At 39.3% G+C, this 13410-nt stretch overlaps 1 protein-coding gene across 4 annotated transcripts in view; it reads left to right on the top strand.

Annotated features, from left to right (window-relative positions):
* Nucleotides 1-1026: 1026 nt before the first annotated feature.
* LOC306833295 (alsin-like) overlaps nt 1027-13410 on the top strand; it is a 31252-nt gene continuing 18868 nt past the window's right edge. For 3 of the 4 annotated variants that reach the window (XR_013780337.1, XM_079358454.1, XM_079358452.1), the window contains exons 1-16: nt 1027-1251; nt 1952-2124; nt 3607-3767; nt 4012-4248; nt 5892-6082; nt 7393-7425; nt 7528-7713; nt 7971-8253; nt 8419-8506; nt 9296-9474; nt 10462-10618; nt 10836-10932; nt 11004-11081; nt 11732-11953; nt 12365-12536; nt 12733-12928. Coding sequence is in view for 3 of the 4 variants with exons in the window: in XM_079358454.1 (XP_079214580.1) it covers nt 2108-2124; nt 3607-3767; nt 4012-4248; nt 5892-6082; nt 7393-7425; nt 7528-7713; nt 7971-8253; nt 8419-8506; nt 9296-9474; nt 10462-10618; nt 10836-10932; nt 11004-11081; nt 11732-11953; nt 12365-12536; nt 12733-12928 (2297 nt within the window). In the remaining variant the exon portion in view is untranslated. The other variant, XM_079358453.1, reaches the window with a different exon arrangement.

The following is a 13410-nucleotide window of genomic DNA, read 5'->3' as shown; positions in this document are numbered from 1 at the left end:
ACTATAGGGTCAAGAGGTGCTGTGATGATCGCACGTGATGCGAATAACATGTTCACAAACAAACACTCAGGCTTAAAAGTGCCTGAAGACACAGACCATCATAAAGGTAGATCTCTCAAGGACTGCAAACCACCATATTAGACAACAATAAAAAAAGGCCTTTAGATAAAGAATGTTTATTGAGAGACTAAATAAACTGCACATTATCAAACAATATACTAAGGATGTTATGTTGTGCATGCTGTGTTATGTTAATGTTTTATCTACACAAAAGCATTCCTACAGTAAGTAGGCCTAATCATGTGACTAGGTCTAAAGTGTAGTTTAGACCCTATTACTCAAGGTAGAGGTAATGGAGCTCAGAAAGAGAGACATCTACTGGTCAATATACTGGTGTACGACTTCAAAAAAGTTGAACCTTTCAGCCTATAGATTCACAATAAAATAAAATAAAAAAAACAGAACCTACCTTAAAACCTAGCCTATATGTGAAAGCAGACACACCATGTCTTACAATAAAGCTATCCCTTTTGTGGTAGTTTAATGCACAAAACAGAAACAAACGTAAAGCAAAATCAAAACAGGGACTGCCAGACACGCAGGCCACTTTATAGTGAGACTCACATCGAATAAAAATTATTTTAAGGAACCATTGTACAAAACAAAACTCCTCCTCTTGTGAAAAGTTGAGTGTTAAATCCATGGAAATATTAGGCTTAGGTTAGACATAAGAATGGCACCTACGCTTCACTTGTTCTTTAAATTTTCCCCTTTTAAAGAATAAGAAGGATAGTTGAAAAGGCCTGTACTGAGACCAAACATTGAAATGTTTGGACACACATACTGTTTTCTATGAAGCCTTAGCTTGTATGTGTGAAGGAATGCAAATTAAGAAAAAGTAGGTTTTCATGTAGGAATACACGGTAACAGATGTGTGTACTCAGAACTGTAGTGTGTAGACTATAAATATTAAGAGTGTATGCCTACAAACGCCTCACTGCAGCAACAGGTGAGTCACGGCCGTACGGTTTGTCCCTGCTCGGCTGCCATCGAACAGCTTGTACCCCAGAACAACACAGAACTGTCAAAACCAACTTCTGCTTTCATTCCGCGGCACTGATTGACATATCGAAAACATGCCATAGATTTGGTTTTCTACCGTGGCAGCAACACACAGTGGTCGGGATCCATTGAGAGATTCGGCATCGTTAATTTTTCCCCACGTTTTTCCAAGTTAAAAAAATGCAATCGGTAAGTTTAGTTAGCTTCTTTAGCAGTTTTAGCATTGAGCTAGCGTTCGTCAGTTTATGACGTTAGCCGTAACATTAGATGTTTTGATTATACTCGGCACTGAAGGGATATACTGTATGTCAGAGGCAAATACAATTCGCAAACGTTTCATGTAAAACGTTGAAACATTTGTTCTTGACCCTTAAGTTACAGCAGGTATGCATATTTTCACTGTCTCAACATGTCTTCTGTTTGACTAGAAGAGTAGATAATCTATCAGCTCCATACGTGTGTACCATCATAAGTTTAATGTGAGGTCTCTACAGACAAATGCATTTTAAATGTGACCTTAAGCACAAAAGCATGGGTCCAATTACAAAACTTTCCAAACTACAAAATAGTATTAAGACAAATGGGATGAAATTACTATCAAATGAAGATTAAAGTTCCTTAAAATTAGAAATAGTCTGACAAAATAATGCTAACTTAATGCTGATAAATAATTTAATTAGGATCACAGGTGTGGATCATAAGTTTACAGTAATTAGTCAAATATGTTTTTAAATGGTTTAAGAACTGTCTCTTCTAGGTACATCTACTGTATAAATGCAAAAATAATAACATGTATTATGCTGATACTGAGCTAGAGAATACAGTATATGGACATTAATAGGTCATTTGTAATGTACATCACGCTTAATGTGAGCCTGTTATTTTATAGTTAGAAGGCACCTGCAGCCCGATGGACCAAAGATGTGTCAAAGCAGGGCAGAGGACTGAGCGTTCTTCAGTACAATAATTGTTGGGAGTGAACAGAAGAGAGAAACGTGTTTATAAAGATGTCTTCCATGCCCTGTGAAATGGAGAATCTGAAGTGATGGAGAACAGAGAGAGGTACACACACACACACACACACACACACACACACACACACACACATCACTGAATCAGATGCTCATTTAATTGTTTCTGTTAAATGTAATTTAAGATGTTAGATTATTGTGGTGCACTGATGCATTGGTTTATCATCTGTTTCAGTCAGTATCCTACCCACCCTATTGAAAACCATTCGCCCATCTGCGAACAATGTGGCATGAATTGATGTTTCTAGTGGATGTTTATCTGTTGGGTTTGATCAATTTAACCTAGAAGAGTGTTATTTATAGGGCAAAAGAAGGCACCACTAAGAAACACTGATGTGTTTTCATAATCATACATGGGAGAAAATTATGGCAGTTGCAGGAGAATTTAAAAAAAAAAAAAGGTATCAATAGTCTGCTAAATTGCTATTTTAAACGTCTGTATGGGTATTGACTCTGATTTTCACAAAAGGTACAGCTCTAGTTTATATTGGTATATATAGCAACTGTGATTTGAATGAGCAATTCAAACTCATTAAGCAGCTACAAAAACTTTTGTCAAAGCAAGTTTTATACGGATATGTAAAGAAATCATTGGTCTCTCCGTAGTCTGTCTTCAAACCCTCCCAATTATGAGAAAAGTCCATCCTTTCCATCATGTGGCTGCTCCACGTTTCAGAAAATGTGTGCCCTAACAGGCCATTTGGATATTTTCCCTTTATGACATCACAGAGGGCAGTAACCCCTCCCCCAGGTTGTTGACACTCCCACAGATAGCTGTTTGTTCTGCTCTCTCAGTCTGCCTTCTAACCTGAAATGACTGGACATGAAGCAACAAAGCCAAAAACAGGTTTAAATACAGGTTACCTGCATTTAAAGCTACAGACACTGGAACTAAAGACGTTCACATACAAGACCAGAGTAGAGTTTTAGCAAGAAACTTCACATGTTTTGGAAGCTCTTGGACCCATTTAAGCTGCTCGAAAATTAGAGTAATATGTTACCTTTAATTTTTTTACTTATATTTGGAAATTAAAGCTCAAGTTAATCTGATTTTCTGCATATTACATATTTGCTCACCTGTTCCACATAAGTTGGCTAAAGTTTTCAGAGGCTTTTGCATTAACTTTGGCAATATTAGACCCAAATAGTGAGAGTGACTTTTAAGTGTTGTACCTCTGCTTTGGAGTTCTTCAGGATGCGTCCAGCTTAGTAGTGGGAGTGTTTTGTAGACAGCTGCTGCTCAGTCATTTGCAGCTGTTTCTCTCCTCCCTGGAAATATAACTGCATGTCAGGGCCTGCTGGTGCTGTGCAAACATTTATTGGTTGATGAATAAATGACTTGGGATTTAACTTTCAAAGAACATATGCTTCTAAAGCTAAACTAAAACTACAAGATTTTTTTTTTTTTTTACTCTTTTGGCTTTGCACAGAAATTAGTAGTTGAAGGGATTGTAACATCTTAATAGGTTAAAACCAGAGAAGATAGCAATAGATTTGTGTTTGTTAATGTCAGCCCTGTGGAAGAGCAGGCCCAAACACTTCAAAAGAGAGGACTCCTCTACATCTGGCAGTCAGCGGGCCCCACCTTGCAGCTGTGTCCAGAGAGAGTGTTTCTATCCAGGCCTGTCCTGCAGACTGCCCTGGGTGAACATCATGGACTCCTGCTTACACAGGGTGAGTCGTTTACAAAACCTTTTCAGTGCCAACAGGAGTGCTAAGTTGTTTAAGTTTATTATCACAGTGGTATTTAAATGCTGAATTAAACTTCACAAAATGTATGAAAAGTCTGCTCAATCATCTAATGTTTTATTTCTCCATTTGATTATTGATTTTTATATTTTTTGTTTTTAATGATTTAAAGTCGTTGTTACAAAAAAAAAAAAATGTTTGCTGTTACTCAGTCGTTATTGTCTAGCAGGTGGTCAGGTGTATTCTTTTGGGGAGCTGTTTTGGAGGGATCTAAGTGTCCCAGTGTCTGCTCCTGTGCTGGAAGTCTCATTGCTGGAAAAGACGATGGTCCGTGTGGCTGCTGGTGGTTTTCATTGTGGAGCCTTAAGTGACCAGGGCAACATCTATATGTGGGGGGAGAACACTGCAGGACAGTGTGGCCTGAATAAGAGTTGTGCGACATCAGAGCTCACATCAAACATCACAGGTTGGTTAACTTCAGATCTCCTCGCTAAGACTGTCGTGTTAACCTTAAAAAAAAAAAAAAAAAAGACCACAATACTTAGATGTCAAACACAAAGCATAGTTGCCTCAGTGTCACTTCTGATTTATTATCATGAAGTTTCTTATCAAGTCAAGTCAGTAAGTCATGTCTGTCAGGCCATATTCTTAGGTCAGACCAGGGAATTTATTTCCCACCAGGCTGGATAGTATAGCCTCAGTCCACCTCATGTATATGGAAACAAAGGCAACTAACTGCACTGGAATCTAAACCGAATGTGACTTCACCCCTTTGGGAACCTTTCAGCCAAATGAAAAATGAGATCAGCTCTTTAAGATGAGGCAATTTGTAAAATATTTTCCAAAAAGTTCCCTGGAAACAGATTGAATTTGAGCTCTCACCTCGCAAAGAGTATCTGACCTACAATATTATTTTAGTTGTGACTTTTATTGATTTTATTATTTTTGATGATGATAATAATAATAATAATAATAATAGTTTAGATTTATATAGCACCTTTAAAAGAAACCCAAGGATGCTTTACAGTAGTTTAAACAACAATACCGGCACAAGTATTTTTTCGCCACGGAACAGTTTGCGACCAGTGCTGGATGAAGTGGGCAGCGCCTTATGCTGAATCAAAGAAACGTCATGACAGCAGCAGTTGTCAATCAGAATCACCTCCTCTAATAGCCCTTTGCCTACAAAGTACAAGATAATGATTGAGCTAAGAAGACACAACAACAGGCTTAGTACTTAATGTGAAAACTGGGATTACCCATCTCTCTCACTCTTTTGCTGCGTTTTGATAACAACACATTAGGCTCACCCGTTGTGATAACGGAGTTACAAGGGAAACATTAATACAGGAGTTTTGTTGTGTGTCTTAGAAGAAAAAAAGTATAACTTTGATTGCAAATCGGTGCCCACGGTTTGTATATCAGTGCACACGAAACTCTAACCTGATGGGACGGTTTATGTAAACTATGTTTCAAATCTGTGTGCTCAGTGAGGTCCAGACATTGTCAATATCCGTGCAACGTGTCAGCTCTCTCTTTTTATTTCTTTCTCCTCCTTCGCTCAACACATAATATATTCTGTAGCCAAATCATACTGTGTAGGTATTTAAAAAAACAAATAAACCAGTTTTATGGACAAAGGGCTAAAGAGGAGGTGATTCTGGGGTTAACCGTGACACTGTTTTAGTATGAGGCACTGTCCGCTGTCTGCAGCGCTGCAAAAAAAAAAGCATTGGTATTTGCCACTGATAGTTATATAGCCACAAATATGAGCTCCTGTATCTGCAGTTATGCAAGTGGATTGCGGTCTTTTTTTTTTTTTCCATCATTTGTGAACCCCCTAAATATAACATTGTTTGTAGGTAAATAACCATATGACAAAAAAACAACAACAGTGTTGTGCTTTTCAAAAGTTTAATTTCTGTAATATCTAGCACAATGTCAGACATAAGTAAAACATATCTCGACATGTGTCGTTTTGTACTGGTATTGGAGCAGTACTGGGCATAGACCAGTCCTCAAATCTTGCTATTGGAATTGATATAATAATAAAACAATATGGTATCTGAACTTCTCCAGCTTATGTAGAAGAAACATATCTTGTGTCAGTTTCAGAGCCTTGCCATGTCCCTGTGGTGGATAGTGAGGTCATTCCTCCAGCAGTGGTTAAGGTGCTGGACCTGGCCTTTGGACGGGAGCACAGCCTTGCTCTGTCTGCTCAGAACGAGCTTTGGGCGTGGGGAAGTGGCTGCCAGCTTGGCCTGGTCACCAGTACTTTCCCTGTATGGAAACCACAGAAGGTGAGTTGTCTCGCATGACTTCTGACGTAAAATGAAAACAAACGGGTTTTAACTTCCAACTGGGTCCATAAATCTGCTTATTGGGGAAACTCACAAACTCTGAAAATGGTTTCCCCATCTTCTCATAACTTAATGGTTCTGGGAAATTAATGGCTACATTTCACTCGAAAAGATCACTTATACTCCCAGAAATGACAGCAAGTCCTATTTAAATATCTGGCAACCCTACTTGACCCATATGGACCCTATGCAGATGTTGTTCAGTGGCATAGTCGGTCGTCTCTCAACTGGAAGGTCAGGCGTTTGTGTCCTAGCTCCTGCAGTCACATGTTGATGTTGAAGTAACGTTGAATTCAAACAGCAAGTTAAGTACGCTCAACTTAAGGCAGTACAAAAATAATATAAATTTCAAATAATGGAATTGTAATCATGATTAAAACTGTGATTAATCAGAATCAGGGTTTACTAGTGGGATTTAGAGATTAATCCTTATTAAAATTGTAATTGCTTGACAGCCCTAGTTAATACTGATGGACACTTAAAATAGCCGCCTCTTGCCGTTAGTGAATGGCTTTGTTTTTTAAAATAAAAGAACTTACTGTGAAAGTCTGAACACATTTGACCCCCCCTGCTGCCGCTGCCACACGGACACAAAAGGTTTTCATTACATCACTTGAACATAGCAATATTAAACCTGTTGACAGTTTTAAAGGACACACTTACTTTTTAATATTATTTACCAGAAGCACAAATCTGTCTCTCGGTTGTTAAATTTACGTTATGACCTGCCGACGAATAAAGTCTGCTGGCACACATACATATTTGGAGCTTAGCGAGTTTCGGGTATCTCATTTTTCTGTGTCTCTCAGTTTGCAGATAGTGAAGTCTCCCTCATGATGAAAGACTGTATGTTTTAGTTTTATAATAATAATACATTTTATTTGTAGAAAATCTCAAGGTGCTACAAGTAGGCCTACCGAATGGCTCATTACCATCGATTCTGAACTTTCTCCCCAAGGTTAAGACTAGACAAACACTTTACAAACTCAAGTCCATTTACTACTTGCATACCAAGGCCTATATCAGGTTTGAATATTTTATCAGAATTGATGCAGCATTATTCAGCTGAATAAGTCTGAATTGCTAACATTACGTCTCTCTTGTCTTTTACCCTTTTTTAAACTACCCATAGAAACTTTTTAAGTTGTGCTGTGGGTGGGACAGGATGGAGGTTCATAGAAATGTGTTTGGATAAGATATACAGAATCTCTATATTTGGATTTACTAATCATATTCATGCTATTACATAGGTGGAGCACTTGGCAGGCAGACATGTACTTCAGGTAGTTAAACTTTTTTGAGACCTTGACTACATATCAAAAATATCCAAAAAATACTTAGTCCTGTTTCCAGAAAAACAGTCTTATCTATCTTATATCTCACAGGTGGCTTGTGGAGCCTACCACAGCCTGGCCCTGGTTCGTAGTTTACCTCCAAAGAACTACAACTCCCTGAATCCCGAGAAAGGGGAGCAGGGCCAGTCAACTCAGTCCTTTGTGACAGAGAGGGAGGAGTTGTTGACAGCTGAAACTAGTCACTACTGTCCCCTGGGGGTGGAGCTGTCAGGAGAGGTAAGCAAAGTCCAAAAATAACGTAAATAAGGAAAATGTGTATGAGGGCTTCAACAGTGCCGTGTCCTTCCAGAGGATGCAACATTTCAGCATGTATAAGCTGTAGAATTTATGATGGCGACTTTCCAACCAGTCATGTCTGTGATCTAGTTGCTTTATTAGCTTTTCAGCCGTCAGATCATTGCTCTCTGGAAGTATATCTGCTAAATTAATTTCCTTTGTGGTGTGTTGACATCCCTTTTGGTTTGCAATTATAGACCACTCCACGGAGAAGCAGCCCCAGACCCAAGCCTCAACATGGTGGAAGGACGGCAAGCAGTAGCCCTTGCATCCAGCTTAAGCCCCATGAGCACATTGAGTCTCTCACTGAAGTAGATGGCAGCCACTTATCTCGCTCCCTGCCTGTCTGGAGCGGGAATAAGGACTCTTCTCTCCTTGAAGAAATGGAGCTTCAGAAATGTGTCCAGAAAAACTCAAGTTATTCATGGGACCACATTACAGGGCCAGGAGATACAGACTCATTAAGCAGTTACACTTCGGGTGAGAAATGCAGTCATATTAATTGTATTTTTTAGTAATTTTGTGCTTGTAATGTTTGTTGCTATTTGTGACTTCTCCAAGCGGACTTTGCCTGTTTTCTTTATGTTTTCTCTTATCCTTTGTGTCTTATGTCTTATTCTCCCCCTCCCCCATAATTCTCTCCAGATGACAGCTGTGTTTCTTCAACTCCATCCACTGATCTTTTATCTTCCAGTTTCAAGGAAGACTTACAAATTAAAAGCCAAACCAACAGGTAGGACTTGGATTGATAATCATTTAAGTACATTGTTGGGCTGAGAATTTTAGTTAGTGCAATTAATCCATGGTTTTGTAAAATTGTTCAGAAAAACACAGGGCAGTAGTAGCTCAGTCTGTAGGGAACTGGTGGGTAGCTGGTTCAGGTCCTGGTATGGACTTGTACAATTTAGGCCTGCTTTGCTGGAGAGGTGCCAGTTCTCTTTCTGAACTTCTTCAGAGGTAGTAGATGCCCTCAAAAAAGGCATCGAACCTTCAACTTCAGGTCACCAGTTCCTGTGAAGCCCCTTCCCTATTTCCGACCTACATGTCTCACAATAACGTAGTGAAAAGTTCAGTTTCTCTCAGGTCTTAACAAAGTGTATAAAATGTATAAGCCCCAGAACCTAGTGGTCACGTCAAGTGCCCCATGTATGGAGTCTATAGCCCTCGCAACAATCTATACGGCCCTTTGCTGTATGTTCTCCCCCATTTTCTCTCATCCCAACATTTCTTGTCTCTCTTCAGCTGTTATGTTTAATAAAGATGGATGGATGTACTTTATTCATCCAAAACTGGTAAATTGTGCAATAAAGGCCCAAAAATAATTTAAGAAAAAAGTGTAAAAAATGTATAAAAAGAAGGTTAAAGTTGCTGTTCAAAATTTATTTCAAGTAATTTCCTATCACGGTATGTTAAATCAAGGCGGTGAAGAAGAATATTGTTCGAGGTATTCAAAGAATGCAGATGCACAGGCAGACTCACCTGCAGTATACTGCGTCTGCTTCTCTCATCTGAAATCCTACAGCAACAGCGGCGTTGCCATACCATACTCCTCCTCCCCAGTGTGTTTGGAAGAAGTTCGCCTTTTCCTTGCAGGAGAGAACAAGGGACTGCAGGGGCAGAAGAGCTCAAGTCTCACAAATATAAATCAGAAGGGGAGTGCTGCAAGCAGAAGACGCTCGCTGCCTGGAACACCCACTCGAGGTAGGAATGGTTGAGTGTGAACAACTGGGCAGAGCTTTCAGCTCATTTTGGGAATATTAATGTCTCCACCAAAAGTATTGAGGAGGTTATCAGCTTAACGTAATGCAAAAACTGCACTTAGAGCATTTATGCATTAAAGATTTTTGCGCAAAATACTATTTCGCTTTTCCTTCTTTGGACCGAGCCTGCCATCTTTGTCCCTCTGTTTTTAGTAAGGCTGTTGGCCATATCTTCATATTAATTGCACAGGTACAGTATATAATGCTGATTTTCTTCTCATCTTCCTCTTGGCTTTTAAGCAAACTTAAAACTTTTCCCACTCAAATGGAGTGGACACCAACACCTAATGTTTATTAAATACTCACTGGATATTGATGTCTTACTGCTATGGAGTTTTTAAGGGGGCTATGCAGCTTCTAAAACAAAATTAGTTATGTTATCCACAATGCTCACTGTGACCCCAAAGAATGAAACATGCATCCGTCGAATTGCGATGTGAAGTTTCAGTCTGACTTACAGGAAAGGAAAGTATATATGTTATCTCAAACAGAAGCAGTGGATACGGTCTCAGCCTCTGTTTGTCGCTTAGTTTGACACACTGACCATGTGTTCTAAGTCTTATCTTATCAGCTCAATTCAAATATTATAAAAGTCAAGATCACAGCATTAGAGGCCAATCATGCTTATCTTGAGATACTAACATTCTTTTTGAGATAGCATTAAACTGCTTGACAGGAGAAAGCAACACTGATTTTTATTTATTTTTTTATTTTCTATTCTGTGCCAGCTCACCTCACTTTGTCAGATTCACACTCTCTCTGCCGGCAGCTGCTCTGTTATTTGTAGTTTCTGTTGGCTGTTGTTTCACATCATAGGTGATGTTCATTCACACTCTTCAATATGCATGTCATCTGTAGGCGACTGTTGAGTTGATTGACAGAACTGTTTTCTGGGGTTAACTCATAAGGTGACATGGTGTTCTTTAAGGGTCTCCGAGACGACACCGGCCTTGTGCCTCTGTTTGTCGGAGCCAGGCTGCGGCACCGGAGGATGCTAAAGATGGGCTTCCATCTCTGGAGACTGAAGTGTGGAGCTGGGGCCGCGGGTCTGAAGGGCAACTGGGCCACGGTGATCAGCTTGCCAGGTCTCATAAATATGCAGAAACTGTTTTACAATAATAGACAAAGTAATTTACCTAAAATTACCTCAAAACATTAGATTTAACATTTAATTGAAACTGTTTTTTTTTTTTATCAAGTAGGTTTTACTGTGATTAAAATTCCCTGTCTTAACTCGAAATATTTCAGGAATGAATTAATATTACTAAGTTGACAGATGTGTGTTTTTACTTTTGTGTTCAGACTCCAGCCTTTATGTGTCAAGCCTTTAATTGGTGAGGAGGTAATCAAAGTGGCTGCTGGCTCACACCATTCCTTGGCGGTCACTGCTCACTGTCAGGTAACCGACACAGATCACGCACAGGCACGTGCTCAAAGGCCTTGTTCTAACCATAACCTTGTATTTTGCAGGTGTACTCATGGGGCAGCAATATGTGTGGACAGCTTGGACATGTTAACAGTCCTGTCACTGTTCCTCAACTTACCAAGGTACAGAATACTCATATTTATTTATTTTTTCAGTCATTAGTGCATTAAATTTACCATATTCTTATTTGGCTGTCTTGATTTGTATCTCTTAATGTCCTTATTTCTTCCTTTTTTATTCACTGACATAGAGTCAGTTATTTACGCTGCAAATAAGTTGGTGAATAAATAAATATTGAAAATGATGACGGAAAAAATAATCCTTCTTCATTGTGGATAAAGATCGTTGCGGTACTGTAAAATGTAATCAAGCTGACACGTTTGGCTGTGGCTTCCATCAGGATCCTGAGGTTTGGATGACCTTGATGAAGGAAGGTCACAAGCCCAAAACATGCCGGTCTTGATAAGTTAGTGAAGTGTAGCTGGAGCTTTTTGACCTCTTCAAGCCTGTCACCCTCATCCGTGCACCTTGGTAGTTGTTGAAGCTGTGCCGGAAAACCCTACTCTGCTTGTGCAAACATAGGCAAATCCACATGAATATCAAAGCACATATGAGAAAATAACAGAAAGAAAGACACTATTATGTATGTTCTATTTCATGTATTATTTGAGAATACACAATAAAGAAATGTTTGAATTGACTGGTTTTAATAAGAAATAACAACATAGCCTGTAATGGCATTATGTGTTTTGTCCCAAACCTGAAACTTTAGCTACCTTATGGTCTTCGAGTTTGGGACATATCAGCTGGTCAGAGTCACTCCCTCCTCTTGGCGGATGGAGACTGTGTCCAGCCTGTCCTGTTGCACTGCGGTCAGCAGCTTGTGTCAGTGCAGCAAGAGACGTCACACGAAGGTCAAAGGTCAAGCCAGAGGTCACCCAACAAGGCAGAGAGTTACACCGTCAGACCCACCCTGTTGCCCTTTTGCATGGAGGTTTGTTATTAAAATCATAACTTCTAGTTGTTGTCCTTGAACAGGACTGTTAAATGGGTGGAGCACTTATCTAAATGATGTTTTCTATGGTATGCTTACACAGTTACATCTGTGTCATCAACAGAAATCAGATAGCACGGCACATGCATGCAAAGACAGACAACAGTCCATTTCAGCTAACTCTTTTTGTTTGGGTTGGCATGCTGTGCATCAAAACAGAAGGTGATGATCAATGTGAAGCAGCAAAATCTTTAAAAAAAAAAAAAACTTTAAGAGCAACAGGGCCAAACTAAAACATACTGGACTGTCAGAGAAACAACATTCCCATGTAGTTCTTGTATGACTAACTTTGAATAAACAACATACTGTATAACCCTAACATCTGTCTTTTGGGTACGTCTGTGTTTATAGATGGGTTACATTAGCAGTGTGTGTTGTGGTGGTCCAAGCTGTGCAGCGTTGGCAGACCAGAACGTAATGGGTTTTATTTCAGCCATCCATGAACTTGCCTCCAGAGAGAGACAGTTCTTCTGCTGGTTGAGCGACACCAGGAAGCTCCTCCTCACACCACTACGCAACAGAGGTCAGAGCTGTGCTTGCTGGCTCCTTTCCAAAATATCTCACTGTGTAATCTGCTTCGCCACCTGAGCTTCAGCCGTGGTTTTGAAAATGAGGGTTTCATATTTTTTATCTTTAATGTAAACAGAGTTGTGTACAGGCATGAGTTGATCAACTTATCAGTGCTGTTAAATTGAATGTTTGTGCGCTCTCCTCCACAGAGAGTGTCATTCCATCGCTAAGTGAGCCATGCACTCATCTCTTCTTCTCTCTCTGTGAGAGTTTCGTTCGTTTGAGCGTCCTGATCGCTCGCCATTCAACCTCACTCAGCTACTTTCTACATGATGTGCAAAAACAGGATGTCACCTCTCTTCTTCTGTTGACACACACTGAGCACTTTGTGGAGATTTATAAAGAGTAAGTCCAACTTTGTTAAGGTTTGTTTTTTTAACCCATACATTTTTATTTTATGAATTGCAACTACAACACTACTTCTTTACTATTTTTTTGCTGATTATTTTTGTATGTGTATACGCCCTGTCTTTTTTCTTTTTATCTTATTTTTTGGTCCCTCTCATCTGCACTGTGTTCACTTTAGTTCTCCTGAAACCACAGTTCTCTCATACAACCTTTGTTTCAAAAGGTTCAAATTATTCTTGATATGCCATCATAGTTAACAGTTACACATAATGTCTGGTTAATTAACATCTTATTTTATTGTATTTCTCGCAGTATCAAAGCCATATAAACTCAAAGACACATAATAGCCTGCTGTATCTGTGTACCATTTTTATTTAACAACCAAATCTAGAATTTAGTTTAATTTCCATGAATGTCTGTTGCATGGTGTCATGACACTAAGCAACAAAGGTTACAAATAAAATTGAACCGGGAAAAGT

The sequence above is a fragment of the Symphodus melops genome, assembly GCF_947650265.1.
Source record: "Symphodus melops genome assembly, chromosome: 12".
Taxonomy (NCBI): Eukaryota; Metazoa; Chordata; class Actinopteri; order Labriformes; family Labridae; genus Symphodus; species Symphodus melops.
The sequence above is the reverse complement of the archived record's forward strand: the minus strand, read 5'-3'. Positions and strand labels throughout refer to the sequence as shown.